General features: G+C 38.7%; 2 protein-coding genes across 2 annotated transcripts; both read right to left on the bottom strand.

Annotated features, from left to right (window-relative positions):
• Nucleotides 1–1,236: 1,236 nt before the first annotated feature.
• On the bottom strand, nucleotides 1,237–6,205 carry LOC118483990. The gene is made up of 5 exons (XM_035979829.1): nucleotides 5,491–6,205; nucleotides 5,268–5,391; nucleotides 4,600–4,824; nucleotides 1,524–1,640; nucleotides 1,237–1,443 (listed from the first exon to the last, which is right to left on the bottom strand). The coding sequence occupies exons 1-5, from the start codon at nucleotides 6,201–6,203 to the stop codon at nucleotides 1,237–1,239; spliced, it is 1,386 nt and encodes a 461-aa protein (XP_035835722.1). The 5' UTR covers nucleotides 6,204–6,205.
• Nucleotides 6,206–6,383: 178 nt separating this feature from the next.
• On the bottom strand, nucleotides 6,384–9,917 carry LOC110887964. Its single transcript, XM_022135517.1, has 3 exons — nucleotides 7,642–9,917; nucleotides 7,140–7,557; nucleotides 6,384–7,058 (listed from the first exon to the last, which is right to left on the bottom strand). The coding sequence occupies exons 1-3, from the start codon at nucleotides 9,915–9,917 to the stop codon at nucleotides 6,384–6,386; spliced, it is 3,369 nt and encodes a 1,122-aa protein (XP_021991209.1).
• Between the last annotated feature and the right edge of the window lie 1,535 nt (nucleotides 9,918–11,452).

Raw genomic sequence — 11,452 nt, 5'->3', positions numbered from 1 at the left:
CAACATTCCAAACATTCCAAAAATTTTAAAACATTCCAAAACGCACAAAAAATCCTAATTAAAAGCATTCAAAACTAATCCGATCTTTAACATTCTAATACTTAACAAGACGGGAGCTTTTACTTATTTCCGATGTTTTTGAGCTTTTCTTCCATAGCTTTCTGCCATGCCGCTTGGGCGGCCCGTTCTTTTTCGCGTTCTTCTTGAAACTGTTCGAAGCGGGATTCTATTTTTTGTCGGGCCTCGCGTTCTTTTTCTAATTCCGCCTGAACTTTTTGAAGCTGAAAGTTGTACAAAAAGATATAATTAATACGTATTAACAAAAACATATGGTCAAAATTCACATATCATAACGATTTCAAATATCGTATTATTATAAGTGATTCTCTCTGATGCAAGCTCTCCAGGAGAGGGAGAACACAAAATCATGTCGTTTATACGGCGTCAACGCACTTGCGAAGGATATGATCCGAATACGAGACATGTCTTGTATGGTCTGCTAAGCGAAACCACAACTTATTACTACTCAGTTTATATGCTATGCCAACTTGACTGTTTTGAATGCGTTTTAGTTTTACATGACAAATGTGTTGAAAGGGTAACACTATTTTTACCTGGTGAACTTAAAGGAAATAGTTAAGAGTGTGTTCTAACCTTATATTCTAACCTTATATTATACATGTCATTAGAATGTTCTTGTTGAACCTACTGAACCTACTGCTGCTACACCAAAAAGTGTAAAGCCAAGGTGTGAAACTTAAGAGGCTGATTTTAGAAGCAACTTTTTTCTTTCTGTGTTACATAATAAAAATCATATATAGTAAAAATCATTTCCTATATATTCTTTACATGGTTTGATTCGAGCCGAGGATTGAATGCCTTAGATCAAACCTATTATCATCTAGTGATAACTCTATTTCCTACTTATTTACATCTATTTCAGCAAACTCATTCTTCCCAATATCTTTTAAGTTTTTTTACGATATCAAAATAACAAGAATAAATAATGATACCTCCTGCGAGTGTCGGGCATCATCGTTAGACCCGCAAATTCTGGATGATATTTTCCCGGTCACCAAAAAATCAGGATCAGAAGATCCTATGCCAAACGTCTTGCGACCCTTAGATTCAGGATGCAGACTCTTCCACAAATCTAAATCATCGCATTCTATGTCCCCATACAAATCTTCAAGTTGTTGCGCGTACGCGACCTAAAATTTTATCAAATGAATGTCTTCAACTCGTAAAAGTGTCAGAATAATTATAAATAAATGATAAAAAAGAGCTTACATATGAACGTTTTGCATGCTCGGTAACAAACTTTAACTGATCATAATCTTTTTCAGTTATCTCCCCATCTTTTAACATCTTTTTGCATTCCTTAGTGGCGTGGGTCTGTAAGAACACTTTCAGATATCCAACTGATTTACCATTTTCTTTATCCTACATAAAAACGAGTAATGTAACTTGTAAGTGTTAAATGTAAAGGTAGTTAATAAAAATCAGAACTTTGATTAGCTGACCATGTTGACACGGTGTTGATCAAATCGTATTGACCCGCCTGTATGAAGGCATAAGTCATTTTTGCGGTTTGATCTCCCGGCTTCCGACTTTTTTTGCCATTTCTCCGTGTTCCAGTGCTGTAATAATAAAAATTAGAGGTGAGCATGGTCCAATAACTCGATCTGACCTGATGATAAACCGAACCGACTCGATACCGGCAATTTGGTAATAAATCATAACCAAGGACCAACCCTAATAGGGAGCTTATATATATATATATATATATATATATATATATATATATATACACACACACACACACACACTTTGTAGTAAATAGTGTGTGGCGATGATCTATTCTCACCTTTTTTACACAATACTTGGTTTGTACAAGAACCTATCTCTATCTATAATATATTAAAAAGGAGAAGTGATGTACCAAATTGTAATTTTACTACAAGTACAAGTTATTAAGAAAAATGTATAAGGGAGGGCAAGCCAGTTGGATTGGTATTTCCACACAAGTTTAAGACGGTAGAGGGGGCAATCCAGGTATTTCAACGTCTCGGTTCTCACCAAGTATATATATTTTAAAGGTGACAAGACATGTAGGTTGATTGGGCTGGGTAACGGGTCAAACATGTTTGGGTTAACACGAGTCACTTTTTAAGCCGGGTTGGAGCGGGTCCATGCGTTGCGCTTTATTCTTTTGGGTATGAAAAATTGTTTTCAATTTGTTTTTTTTTCTAATCCAGAGACATTTTAAATGTAGTTAATAGTTAATTGGGGTCATCGTGCATGTTTAAGTAGGTGTGTATTTGCTATTAATGGATCCAGTTGTGCATGTTTAAGTAGCTGTATATTTGCTATCAAGGGCTCCATAATCTGACCAAATGAGCTTGATGCTGAACCGAAGGGCATTGGTGCGTTTTAAATTATACATATTGTTTCGGATTTTAGCTTATGTTATTTTTCTTTTGTTTTTTCTTTGGTATTAGAGTGCATTTAATTCGGAAAGATTTTGGCTATTCCCTTTAGAAGACCACTAGAAGCTGACCCAGTACGTGAACTTTAGCATTTATATTTTAGAGTAAAATGTCATTTTCGCCCTTGAGGTTTGGCCACTTTTGCGACTTTCATCCAAAGTTCTGTTTGTCCGCATCTGAAAATGGCAAAAGATTTTAAACCTTTTAGATTCAAAAGCGGGTTGACAACATTAAAGAAATGGATCGATGTGGGTTAGTGTCTTAAAGAAACGGGGCAGGTTTCGGATCGGAATGGGTTTCGAGCCGGCACAAATATCCGCACGAGACGGGTTACAGCACGACGCAGGTTTTGGATCGGAACGGGGTCGGTCCGGGTCGGGTTTCTGGCTGGCACGAGTTTCCGCATGAGATGAGTTTCGGTTCGGGACGAGTTTCGTACCGTTTCGACCAGTACCGTTTCGAATCGAACCGTTTCGACCCGAACCGTTTCGACGCGCACCGTTTCGACGCGCACCGTTTCGACGCGCACCGTTTCGACGCGCACCGTTTCGACGCGAACCGTTTCGACGCGCACCGTTTCGACGCGCACCGTTTCGACGCGTATCTGTGAATCAGTCACTGCAGTGTTTGTCCGCTGATAACCCAACAGTGTTTTATGAACTTGAAGTAACAATTCAGTTTGATACGAATCCAGAACGATTACGAATCTGTTACTGCGAACCTGGATTCCATTTGTTACGATTTAAGTTCATCACGAATTTGCAGATGTTATTTGCTGAAATTTGCAGCTGTTATTCGCTGAAATTTGGACAGATTTTAGTTCGGTTGCAGAATTAAAGGTTGATTTGTTGCAGTTCACTGCAGAATTTGACGCAAAAACACGTTCACAAAACCACGATCACGAAACCACGATTTAAATACTGGTGCAGAATTTGTTGCAGTTGATTTGTTATATTCGGAAAATAGTGGGGACAGTTACGATCACGAAACCACAGTTTAAATCGGTTTTATAGATCTGCACGTGTTTAATAAAATTCATCCGCAGAATTTTTCGCTCAGAATTTTGTCGTTTAGTCGCTGCAGATTAGACGTTCGCTGCAGATTGGTTATATACAGATCTGATTGGTTATACGAATCAGGAGAGTACAAGTTATACGAATCGAGATTTTGCAAATCCGGTACAAAGTTATTCGCAAAAATTATAAGCCGAAAAAAAAAACTGAATAACTGACCCGAAAAAAAAAAAAAAAACTGACCCGATCCGACCCGAAACCCGTTCTGACCCGGACCCGACCTGACCCGAAACCCATTCTGACCCGGACCCGTTCTGACCCGGACCCGTTTCGACCCGAACCAAAACAACCTTTTTTATAATTGACCCGTTTCGACCCGAACCCGTTTTGACCCGAACCCGTTTTGACCCATGACCCAACCCGACCCGTTTGCCAGGTCTAGGTACACATGCTTTAATATATGTATCTTTCTTGTGTCTATATGTTTGTTCACCTACCAGGTGTATACGAATGGCCGAAAACCAGCATAATGTTCGTCTTGAACCCCGATTTTGGATTATAAAATAGCGATATTTACATGTTAAAAGAAATGTTGATTCAAGCTCGTACGAGAAAGATGTTTTGGAGTCGCAAGCAGCTGATGTGAGTGCATGTGAAAACTTATCCTAAGAAGCTGGCTCGAACTTGAAACTGCTTAAGGTGGTTGGAACGTATGTCGAAAACAAGAAGCGAGTTTTAGTGACACTATAATTTTCTGTGATATTAGTCGGGATACCCGCCGCAACGCGCGGGCATTCCAACTATTATATAAACACATGTATATATGATTTTTTAACGTTTTAGGTTTAAATTATGTTCTCGGCCCATATTGTCGACTCCGCTGCAACGCGCGGGTTTCCCACTAGTATTTATTTAAAATAAAAAAAAACTTAATAAATTGAAGCACAAAACTAACTGATAATCTCATAAACACCAACAGTTTCGACCCGCACCAACCCATTTTGACTCGCAACCCAACCCGCTATGTATGGGTCTCTCTCTATATATATATATATATAATATATAAAATTTAGAATAAAAATTGTTGAATTCCGTACCTCACACATCCTTTGCCATTTTTCAAGGGGAAAGCCATCAGGTGGAAATGCTAATAGGGTAGCAATATCGTATCCTTTAACCGGTACTTCACGCCTTGCATCCTTAGCTTTTTGTTTAGATTTTTCTCTCAAATTTCTCATGATAACTCTAAATCGACTTTTGAGCACGTCGATAAATGTATCATATATGGCTTGCTCAGCTCGTGCACGCCATCTATACTTGGTCTGCAAAAAATAAAGGTAAAAATGCCATAATTAAAACAAATATAAATGCTGAAAAATCCTGCACTTTTTTGGGTTTTTTGCTGAAAAAAAAAAACTGCAGTTTTTAGGCTTTTTTGCTGAAAGAATATGTACTTTTTTGACATTTTTTGATGATAAAAACCTGCGTTTTTTAGGGGTTTTTTAGCTGGAATTACCTGCAGTTTTTTAGCCTTTTTATTGAATGAAACTACACTTTTTGAAGATAAAAACCTGCATTTTTGGGGGGTTTTTTTTTGCTGAAAAGAAAAACCGCAGATTTTATGCTTTTTTTGCGGAAATAAGCTGAACGTTTTTACTTTTTTTGCTGATAAAAACCTGCTGCTTTTTGGCGTTTATTCACTGAATTAAACCTACAGTTTTTTTTTTTCCGAATTTACTCTATAAAAAATTAATTCATGAATTACCCGAAAGCGATCAAACATTCGCATCCTGGCGCTTTGTGGGACCTTTTTAAATGTGACCCAATCTCCATCATAACACTGTTCAAGAATATCCTTCACACTTCTGCTGACCTTATTGTTTGTAAAACTACAATATTAAAAAACATATAACAATGTTTATAGTTTATAACACTAATAATAATAATAAACGATATAAATTATATTATATTGTTAAAAAAATATATACCCGTTTTTGTCACATTGTATGAATTCCCTCTCGTCGCCAACACCATCGTCGCCAACACCATCGTCGCCAACACCCTCGTCGCCAACACCCTCGTCGCCAACACCCTCGTCGCCAACACCATCATTATCGCCACCGTCACCATGGTCACTCTCTTGACCATCACCGGAATCCTCACCGAAAACATCATCATCAATATTATCCCGTGACACATGAGGCATAGTGGCATCAGCCATCCCACTTACATCAGCCCTCTCATCACCCTCACCCGCATGGCTAGAACTACCAGCTCCGACTCGCTTATATGCAATTGTTTTACCTCCTGTATTTTGTATCATAGTGATCTCATCACCCTCACCCACTTGGCTAGAGCTACCAGCAGCTCCGGCCCTCTCAAATGCACTTGATTTACCATCTGGATTTCGTATCATCAAATAACGCCCATGGCTCCATACATGATTTGGATCAACAACTACCTTCTTATTGGGATTTTTTGGATCCAACATTTCGAATCTTCGTTTCCCATTAGCAATATTACCAGCATCTCTATTAAGACTGAGATCGATAACAATGTCACCATCAATGCGTTTCCCTGCTGCAACTTGCTTTCTTTTTCCACCACGAAGACCACGACCACCACCGCTACCAGTACCACGACCACCACCACCAGCACCACGACCACCACCATGAGCAGAATTATCTTTACTACCATTCATAATGTGCACCCTGCATTTAATAGAACAAGAAAGATCAGACAGATAGTATAAGACTATAATATAAGGCTGGATAATATATGATAGACAAACCCTATGATAGGAAATAATATACAATGTGCGTACCAAACGATAGATCTCAAATAATAATAATAAGTATACAGCAACAAACAATTTATGTTCCTAACAATCATGTTCATCTTCATCTGAAGAGTGATCTGAATAAACCATTTCATCATCGTCATCGTCGTCATCATCATAAAATGTATCTTGGTCCAAGGTTCCACTATTACTTTCATCATTCGGTACTTCATACCGTTCATCAGTCTGAAGATAATCATGTGCTTCCGTGTTTCTATCGTTCGTGACATCGGTAACTTCATAAATGTGCCGTGCTTTTGTCTTGACAACCGCCCATAGATCTTTTGTATCACGTGTGATGGCGTGATATGGTGTGTAAAACACTTGTTCCGCCTGTGATGCTAAGATAAAATGGTCGTCACTTTGAAGTTGGAACTTTTGATTGACATCAACTAACTTGTTTTTGTTAACTACTACACCGCGTTTGTTATCAAACCATGTGCATTTAAACAATACAACAGTTTGAGGCACATTGCAATCATATTGGAGCTCTAATATCTCATCCAATAAGCCGTAGTAGTCAGACTCTTCGGCATTATATGTTTCCCCTCTCACGCAAACACCAAAGTTTGAGGTTACAAGTCCTTTACTATGCTCCCGTGTGTGGAACTTATAACCATTTACAAAGTACCCACTGTGAGATTGAGCATACATTGATGGTTCTCTTGCTAAAACTTCCAAATGTCGAGTGCTTCCATCAATTAAGCCATTCATTATCTAAAATGAAAAACACACGAGTGACGTGTTAGATAACGATTAAAAACATCAATCCATTCTGATTTAATTGAGTTGACTTACATAGTTTTCAAACCATTCCGCAAAATGGTGATCTCTGAGAAGGGACACTGGCTCATCTGGATACAATTGTGGCGCCACTTCATCAAACTTGTCGATGTAAGGGTAAACTTCTTCACAATTTAAAAGAACATAGGTGTGCGCCTTTTTTAGTTCTTCTTTACTCATGCGTCTCCTCTTTCCCCCCTTTTGATATAATCGCCTTGATGGAACGACAAACACGCTCAGTTGTGAGCCTCCAATCAAAGAGCTAGGATGTTGTGGCGCGAAATTCCGCGGCTCTCGATTATGGCGTGTCTCAATCGACGGGTCAAAGTATAGAGAACAATAAGTTGCAAGTTCATTCACTAGGTGTTCCCTCACAATTGAACCCTCGATCTTTGATTTGTTTCTAATCCTTCTTTTCATATAGCCAAGTTTTCTACGTTTAGAAATCGTTGAGAATATGTTAAGAATGGTTGACCGAAATTTAAAACAAATTTTAAGATTAAAACAGTGTTATTACCTCTCGTATTGATACATCCATCTGTATTGCACTGGACCACCGAGAAGAGCTTCATTAGCTAGATGTATGACAAGGTGCTCCATGGAATCAAAGAAACCAGGAGGGAATACTTTCTCCAACTTGCATATCGTTTGAACGATGTCACGCTTCATGTTAACCAAATCATCTACATGCAACGTTCTCGAGCATAAGACACGAAAGAACATGCATAACTCTGTTACAGCCTCGTATGTATCTTTTGAGACAAAACCTCTGATAGCAAGTGGAAGCAACCGCTGCATAAACACATGACAGTCATGACTTTTAAAGCTATGAAAACTGTTGACTTTCATGTTCACACAACTCCCTATGTTTGATGCATACCCGTCTGGAAATTTAAGCTTTTTCAACCAAACACATACTTTTTTAACGTCATCTTTTTTCAGAGTGTAATCTCCCCTATCTTTAGTCATATTCCCATTTTTATCACATTTGGGGTTTAAAAGAGGTCGATGACAAATCTGCTCCATGTCTTGCCTTGCCTTCATATTGTCTTTAGTATAGCCGGTGCCCATAATTGTGTTAAACAAATTTTCAAATACGTTTTTCTCGATATGCATCACGTCAAGGTTGTGCCGAATCAGCAACTTACCCCAATATGGAAGTTCCCAAAAGATGCTTCTCTTTACCCAATTATGTGTAATCCCAAAACCAGGCGGTTTTCTACATTTTTCAATACCACATGGTTTAACATCATAAACAATGGGCAAATCTTTTATATCCTGCCATATTTCCTCTCCAGTTGGCTCTGGAATATCTCTTTCGCCCGAAACCGTTTTGTTTTTCCGAAAGTTAATCTTATCTTTCCGAAAAGCATGATTTGTGGGAAGATGTTGTCTGTGGCAGTCAAACCAACACGGTTTCCCTCCAAAATGAAGTTGGAAAGATCCTGATTTATTTGAGCAATATGGGCAAGCTAACTTACCATGCGTGCTCCATCCAGATAACATTGCATAAGCAGGAAAGTCACTAACCGTCCATAGCAGTGCGGCCTTCATTTGAAAATTGTTACATCCATGGGCATCATAAGTCTCAATGCCATGTGTGAACAACATTTTCAGCTCATCTACCAAAGGTTGTAGAAAAACATCGATATTTTGTGTGGGATTATTTGGACCAGGAATGAGCAAAGGCATTTGTACATATTTCTCTTTCAAAGCCAACCAAGGAGGTAGGTTGTAAACAGTGATAAACACTGGCCAACATGAATACGATGTCCCACTTGTATTATTTGGACAAAATCCATCGGTGCACAACCCGAGACGAATATTGCGTGTCTCTTTTGCAAAATCAGGAAAGACGGAGTTAAAATGGTGCCAGGCTCGACCTTCACTAGGATGACTCATCTTTTCTGATAGACTACGATCCGCATGCCAAGTCAAATGTTGAGCGGTCTTTTTTGAATAAAACAATCTTTGAAGTCTTGGTCCAATAGGCATGTAGTACATCACCAACTTAGGCACCTTCTTCCCTCTTTCCTTGTATCTTCTTTCATTACATACTATACAACGATCAAGATCAGAATGTTGTCCATAAAACAACATGCAATGGTTTTGGCACACATGAATTTGTTGTGATGGCAACTCTAGCAGCTTCAACATCTTCTTAGTCTCATAAAAGTTCACAGGAAGCTTGTTATCATCAGGTAGCATGTATTTGATTATGGGAAGTAGTTTATCAAATGCTGAGTCGGAAACATTACAATCTGATTTCCAATTCAATAATCTGGTGGTGGCAGAAAGTGTGCTAGCGTCTTTAGCCCCTTCCCATAAAGGCTCATTGGCTTGCTCTAACATGTGGTAGAATGCTTGCGCTTTTTTATTTGGATCTTGGTGCATGCATTCCATAATCATTTGATCAAATTCGGTATATTCACCAAGATCTTCATCGACATCTTGACCCACATGTTGAGACGGTTTGGGGTTTGAGCATTGCCCTACATCCATCGGCTCATCAGATTCGCCATGCGCGTACCATACGAGATAATCTTTCATAAATCCTTGTGAAGTTAGATGAAAATCAACAACACCTCTCGTCTTGTAGAAACGGTTTTTGCATGCTTTACACGGGCATCTAATTAGTAACTTTCGAACCCCCTTTACAGTTTCCCCTTCAATGTTCTTTGCGTTTTTGTATGCAAAATCCAAGAAATAATCAACACATTGTTGAAATTGCGAATTTATAGTACCGTCTTTATTGGTTCTCATCCCGTACATCCATTCTCTTTTTGACGACATTGTTATTGAGACTCAAAGACAACTGCGCACAGCTTAACTTCTGTTTACTAACCGACTTCTGTTTTATTATGTCAAGTTATTATACACAAGACCCTAAGATGGCAGCTCACACTTCAACATTAATCAGATATGTTCTCGAATCTTAGCTCACACTTCCGTTTTAAAATTTATTTTTTCTACACGGGACCCTAAAGATTGCAGCTCCCAGCCCCGCACTATGTAGTTTCCTTCTTGAATTTTACTTCCTTTTCAGTTTACATCCACACTTCCATTTTAAATTTTAAGGTTATCTACACGAGACCAAAGACTTCAACCAACGCTGTCAATTGATTCTTGATTCTTGAATCTTATTCCAGGGTGCAAACAAGCCGAGCTACTCGCGAGCTACTCGAGCTCGGCTCGAAAAAAAGCTCGAACGAGCCGAGCTTAAACGAGCTCGAGCTCGAGCCAGAGCCAGAGCCTAAAAAACAAGCTCGTTTAGTAAACGAGCCCGAGCCCGAGCTTCGCTTATCGAGCTCGAGTCGGCTCGCGAGCCTAAACGAGCTTTCTGTTTATATATTTTTTTATTAATATATTAAACATATATTTATATAATAATAATAATTACCATTTATATTATTATAAAAATAACTTAATTATATGTATTTATAAGAATGAAATTTAATATAAATTAATTAATAAATACTAAACGAGTCGAGCCCGAGCCGAGCTCGAGCTTGAAAAATTACCTTCGAGCCGAGCTCGAGCTTTAGAAATAAAGCTCGAATCGAGCCGAGCTCGAGCTCGAGCTTTCATATGTTAAACGAGCTCGAGCTCGAGCTTGGTCGAGCTCGGGCTCGGCTCGGCTCGTTTGCACCCCTATTCCTAATTCTTTTAGGCATTTCATCTAACACATTTGGGGCATACAAAATAGGATAACTTTATTAAATTCTACTTTCCTAACATCTAACCAACTCCCTTTCTTTCTGAACAAAAAGCCTAGTATACTAATCAAACACATCATGCCTCTAATAACCTGAAGACGCTGGAACAAAGAAACAGGAAGGAAAAGAACTGGTAGAAGTGATTCTAAATAAACAAGAAAACGAAAATTTTCAACTACCAATGTGTATGAACAACAACATATGCTTAAAAAAACCAAATTATACTCGTTCACACTTACCTCCTTGCTTGCCCCAAAGATGCCTTTCTTGTGCCGCCGGAATCCGCCGTCTGGAGCGCAGCCGCCGACTGCAATCGTCTTCGTCGCCTACTCTACTGGTTCGATTTCCTTGGTTGGATTTTATACAAATTACGCATACATAAAGTAACAGTTATTTACTTTCTATTTAAGCTTCAACAATAAGTGCCAAATGAAATTTAGTTCTTTTTGCTTACATTGCCAACAGATATGGACCTTGTATCTAGACCTCCTCCTTGATTGCCTTGCTAGCAGCTGCCAGAAAATTACAACCTACGTGCCAAAACTAAAATAAATAAAAAATGACAGGAACAAACAGCCCCAAAAGACACAAAAGAAATATACACCACCATCC

The sequence above is a fragment of the Helianthus annuus genome, chromosome 11, assembly GCF_002127325.2.
Source record: "Helianthus annuus cultivar XRQ/B chromosome 11, HanXRQr2.0-SUNRISE, whole genome shotgun sequence".
In the NCBI taxonomy this organism is placed as follows: domain Eukaryota; kingdom Viridiplantae; phylum Streptophyta; class Magnoliopsida; order Asterales; family Asteraceae; genus Helianthus; species Helianthus annuus.
This window is presented reverse-complemented; position numbering and strand designations above follow the sequence as displayed.